The sequence below is a fragment of the Hyla sarda genome, chromosome 5 (genome assembly GCF_029499605.1).
Source record: "Hyla sarda isolate aHylSar1 chromosome 5, aHylSar1.hap1, whole genome shotgun sequence".
Lineage (NCBI taxonomy): Eukaryota > Metazoa > Chordata > Amphibia > Anura > Hylidae > Hyla > Hyla sarda.
Window position 1 is genome coordinate 98,988,844 of NC_079193.1, and position 5,743 is coordinate 98,994,586.

Genomic DNA, 5,743 nt, shown 5'->3' on the forward strand with positions numbered 1-5,743 from the left:
GAGTTTGGAGGAAGAAGGGGACAGAGGAATCTGGAGGAGGAGGCGGACAGAGGAGTGTGGAGGAGAAAGCAGAGGAGTCTGGAGGAGGAGGTGGACATAGGGGTATGGAGTTGGAGGCGGACAGAGGAATCTGGAAAAGGAGGTGGATAGAGGGTTCTGGAGGAGGAGGCGGATAAAGAGACAGACAGAGGGGTACAGAGGAGGAGGCGGAAAGAGGGGTCTAGAGGAGGAGGTGGACAGAGAATCTAGAGGAGGAGGCGGACAGAGGAGTCTGGAGGAGGAGGTGGACAGAGGAGTCTGGAGTTGGACAGTGGGGTCTAGAGGAGGAGGCGGACAGAGGAATCTGGAGGAGGAAGACTGAGGGGTCTGGAGTAGAAGGGCAAATAGGTCTGGAGGAGAAGGGCTGAGGGGTCTGGAGGAGGACAGTGCTGCTCTGGACAGTTCTTAAAATGGATAGCAGAGGTCAGCAGAGAGAGCACTGTGGTCATGACATAAGAGAAATCCAAAAAGAAAAGCATTTCCTCTGTAGTATACAGCCCATAAAATGTATTGGAAGGATTGAGATTTTTTAATAGAAGTAATTTACAAATCTGTTTAACTTTCTGGCAACAGTTGATAATTTTTTTTCTTTTTTCCCCATGGGAATATGCCTTTAAGGCTTGATCTCTCTGCTAACTTTGGTAATAATTGTCACATGGGCAAGAATTGCTGTGATGGGCGGCCTTATTTGCTAAGTGAATAGGGTCGAGTCCATGGCATCTTGTGTTTTGCAGTGTATCCTATTGTACTCCCAAGAGCTGCAATGCACTTCAGGGAGAGTGACAGTGTTCTTTGGCTGCATGACCCATTACCATGCAGTCCTAGCATAAACCTGCCATCCAGGTCCAGATTAAGGCTGCCTGATAGACGGAGAACTTCACTATGATGCCCCCCCCCCCCCCCTCGACAGTCCCCCTTCCCTTCCACTGAGTAGAACAGGAGTCAGGCCCCCGTTAAAATAAAATGGGCTGCATGGTCTAAAATCACTTCAGTTCAAGTCACTCTTTCCAGCTGTTGCAAAGCTACAACACCCATTATGTCTGGAGAGCTTCAGCCATTATAGAAGTTGTAGTTTTGTAACAGCTGGAGCCTCATATTGGGGTACAGATTCATCCATTATTACTGCAAAACTTAGCAGTGACGAGAGATCTAATGTGACAGTCAGGAGAATACACAAACATAAAAAGACTCACAGGAGACGTCTTCTCTGTTGTCTTTCCTTTTTTTCTTCATCTGGTCCAGGCGCCATGTCTTCTTCCAGCTCCATCTTCCTCTGTAAAGTTTGACGCCTGGACATCATTGGTTCCTCACTTTGCCAGCCGATCCTCATCCTCTGTATAAAGTCAACAATCATTATAACCCTTCAAGAGACTGTGCTTCCTAAATATAATACTGTCAAACATCATGCCCTCTACAAATAATACTACCATACCCACACACCATTTCCTGCAGCACTGGGGTGTAATGAAGAAAATTGTGCCCAGTAGCGGCCGCGGCTGGGCTGCAGGAAATGATGAGTGATGTCCCTGACGCCATGCAGAGGAGCCGCAGGAGACGTCACTCGTCACAGCCCACAAGACCAGACGCATTACCTGAGCCTGCCGAGCGCGGACAGGTAAGGAAATATGAAAAATAGAAAAAGCAGGAGAAGTGTCCGGGCCCGCAGGAGCCACAACTGGTCACTGTTTTAAAGTGACCGTGGCCGGGCTACGTACTGATCTTTATCAAGCAGCTGCGGCCCCCCCGATCTGCTACTGAGCAGCCCACAGGGATGTCCCGAATGTGACGGGGCCACCTGCGGGCATGGGGCTCGGAGCAAGTGCTCCATGAGCACCAATGATGACCTGGCCCTGCTGCGATCATAAACTCTGGTTGTGCCTCATGGTGCCTCACGATCTTCTTAATAAACCATAACTATCCCCAACAGAGTTTCCCAACATCTGTGCCTTAAGCTGTTGCAAAACTACAACTCCCTGTATGCTGGGAGTTTTGTTTTGCACCAACTGGAGGCACACTGGTTGGGAAACACTGACCTACAGCACTTAAGGCCATACTCCTTTTCCATCTTACACATTACACATTATGGGGGAGATTTAAAAAACCTGTGCAGAGGAGAAGTTTCCCATATCAATCAGATTGCTTCTTTTTAAATTGGCCTGTGAAAAATTAAAGTGTTGGTTGCTATGTGCAACTGGTCAACTTTTCATCTGCAGAGGTTTTGATAAATCTCCCCCCCCCCCATGTGTACTGTGTTTGACTTCTAGTTCTGTTCCCTACACTTTCTTATGGGCCATCATGGTGTCCATCAGTAATGGAGCTCTGCTTGATGTCATTGACTTGTGCTAAAGTTTTTCAAGTTTCCGTTTTTGATGGCAAGCATAATGCGGAAGACCTGTGACTCATAATAATAAAGATAATAATAAAAAAGAATAAAAAAATAGAAATATTTATAGTAATGTGTGTATTTTAACACCTGGTTTAGTATGTGGGCTCCATTTCCCCAGGGAATGATCATTACAATCATGTTATGTTGATAGAGAAGGCCAGGGTTAGAAGTGTCCTCAGTTGTGTGCTGCTGAATAGTGTGTCTTATGTTCTGTACACTAAAATTCTTCTTTTCACATTCATAGGGTATGTTATCTACCGTATCAGAGTTCACCGTGGTGGCCGCAAGCGACCAGTTCCCAAAGGTGCAACCTATGGCAAGCCTGTGCACCATGGTGTGAACCAGATCACGTTTGCTCGCAGCCTGCAATCTGTTGCTGAGGTACGGAAACAAACATTATAATTTTTATATATCTGATGTAATGACATTACTTGCGCAGAGCAAATGATTTCCTGACATGAAGAACAATATGGTGCCAGTCTTCCAGGTCCTGATGTGGTTGTGGTTTAGCAGTTTTGTTGGCAGAATATATGGCTTATATCTGAGATGGTCTTCTATTGTGTGGCTGGTACCAGGTATCCTGGACATTTTGAGCACTTGTGGCTTAGACCAAACCAAATTCAGATAGGTACTGTTCGGCACCGCAACTAGCAGATTAGTGTAGATAAAATATGCTATGCCAGATGTATTTGAAGTATAGTGGTGCTCTGTCTTAACAGCGTGTCTTATCATACCCAGTGGTACAAAAGAATAGAGACGGCAACTCACCAGATCTTCTTAGTCTCTCCTTTTTTCGGTCATATTCACATCCTGACAGGAAGGAGACATGCAGGGGGATATAGATGAACGGAGGCTACAGCTAACGTTTTACACTAATTGCGCTTCATCAAGCCTCTCCTAGGAGAGGCCTGATGAAGCGCAATTAGTGTAAAACGGTAGCTGTAGCCTCCGTTCATCTGCATTCCCCCTGCATGTTTCCCCCCTGTCAAGATGTGAATATGACCGAAAAAAGGAGAGACTAAGAAGAGCCATCTCTATTCTTTCGTATCACTTGTGGCTAAGACACTGCCGAAGAACTTGGATATGTGTATGTTTTATGACCCCCCCCCCCCCTTGTGCCCTATAATTCTGTGTAATGTTCTTGCTGAATGTAAGAACCATAACTTGGGACATCAAGGTAATCTTGTCCTTTGAACATGTACAACTGTGGGACCTGAGGACTGTTTGCTATACTTGATAACATTGTTAAATGGGTACGGCAGCAAAAAGTAACTGGCAGATCAGGGGTGTCCTGAATGGGCCCCACGCACGCAAAGACCAAAAAAGGAAAGCTCGCACGTGGGTGTTGGGTAAAAACAGAGTAATACCTAAAGTACTGTTTCATGCAGCACAGTGAACGTTGTGGCTAGTTCATTATTCTCTTTATCCCCCTTTCTGATGGAGTGCTACTGGTCTCTACAAACCTAGTAATGGGTACAGGATTGCATGTAAAACTGAAATGACTGATGCAGTTCCCTGAATAAAGCTTGTTAGCTTTAAAATATCCTGCAAAGTATGGTAATGATGCCCAAGTAGCCATCTTGGCATGCAGCATCCTGATGTAGTCATGTCGCCTCGGGTTTAATCACTGAAATCTCACGCTAGGCCAGAAGTCGATTCATGCTCAGGAATATCGCCGCTTCTGGGCCTACGAGATTTCAGTAAAGAGGTAGCATACTGGTGACGTCTGCAGTGTCTGGGCTGTCAATCACACAAGTAGGAGTGAACACAGCTCTGAGCACTGAATACTGCAGGATGCCACACACCACAAGATGAATATTTGGACCTCATTACTGTACAGAACATTTTAAAAACTTTCATTGATGCATAGGAAGCAATCAGAAGATGGCTTGTTAGCCCTATAACTTGTTGCCATCAGTTATAGAAGGAAAAATCTGACTGATGCCCTGAAAATCAAGCATATGCTAATCCTTCTCTCCCACAACATCTTAAGGGTCTATTCACACAAACAATATCCTGCAACATATTTGGGGTGCAGGATTTGAAGCTGCAGATTTTACCATATATAATGCTTGGCAACGTGTTATATGGTAGAATCTTTATCTTCACCATCCCTGGGGGACATTCCTGCCCCCAGGGATAGTTAGGATATGAAGTTATAAAGTTGTCAAGCATTATATATTGTAAAATCTGTTGCTTAGTTCCCTTTAAAATGTAAACTTTATGACTGAACTCAGCTTCAAATCTGCACAGGATCTTGTACATGTAGACCCTCTAAGAGGTATTTCAATGTTGACAATTTGTGGTATGTTCATAGGCTATGCCATAAATGTCTGATAGATACTGTTTTTTTTATTTTTTTTGGGGGACCCACACCCATCTAGAGATCAAGGACCCTTTAGCCTTGTTGTGGCCACTGGAGATGGTTGAAAGGCCAAAAACGGCTCTCCTGCATTTATAATGGAGGCACAAGTTACAGTATGAATCTAATTTATCCCTATTTCTTTTTTAGGAGCGTGCTGGCCGTCACTGTGGAGGCCTTAGAGTTCTTAACTCCTATTGGGTTGGTGAGGACTCCACCTATAAGTTCTTCGAGGCCATTCTCATTTACACCTTCCACAAGGCAATCAGACGCAATACAGACGCCCAATGGATCACAAAGGCTGTGCACAAGCACAGAGAGATGCATGGCCTGACATCTGCTGGCAAGAAGAGCCGTGGTCTTGGAAAGGGCCACAAGTTCCATCTCACCATTGGTGGCTCTCGTCGTGCTGCCTGGAGAAGACGCAACACTCTTCAGCTCCACCGTTACCGCTAATTGGGATAGTACTTGTAAATTTGGCAAACATAAAGTTGTTTGGACAAAAATGTGGTTCTAGTTATAATTTCTCTGAATAATTTAATGCAGGGGTTCTCAACTGGTGGTACGCGTACCCCTAGGGGAACGCCACCGGTTGTGCGGGGGTACGCCGATGTGCTGACAAATACTGGCCATGCATTGGCAAGTATTTGTCATCGCAGGGCGGGGAATGGCCACGTCAGCTCTCTGTAAAGTGCCATGGCTAATTTACGGGAGCTGTGTGGTTGCCAGGCAGATGTGTGATGTCCCCTGACATTGCGTTGAGGTGCCGCACAGTGCAGGAGTATGTCACCCATCAGTGTGGCCCCGCCAAACAGGACTCCAGGAATAGGACGCACTGTTTACCCAAACAGGCCAGGTAATGTTTAAAAAAAAGTAAAAACTAAGTGTATGGGAGGGTAAAGATTATTCCCCCCCCCCCCCTCATCTTAATCTGTCTGTGCCATTATCCCCCCCCC

At 45.7% G+C, this 5,743-nt stretch overlaps 1 protein-coding gene across 1 annotated transcript; it reads left to right on the plus strand.

The window, feature by feature from the left end:
* The first annotated feature begins 2,334 nt into the window (after positions 1–2,334).
* On the plus strand, positions 2,335–5,293 carry RPL15 (ribosomal protein L15). Its single transcript, XM_056522970.1, has 3 exons — positions 2,335–2,347; positions 2,670–2,806; positions 4,938–5,293. Exons 1-3 carry the CDS (start codon positions 2,335–2,337, stop codon positions 5,241–5,243), a joined length of 456 nt encoding a protein of 151 aa, XP_056378945.1. The 3' UTR covers positions 5,244–5,293.
* Positions 5,294–5,743: the final 450 nt, after the last annotated feature.

Excerpts from the sequence above, each read along its gene's own strand:
- RPL15 (XM_056522970.1), top strand. Across the intron at positions 2,807-4,937 it reads GCCTGCAATCTGTTGCTGAG|GAGCGTGCTGGCCGTCACTG; the intron begins GTACGGAAACAA and ends TTTCTTTTTTAG.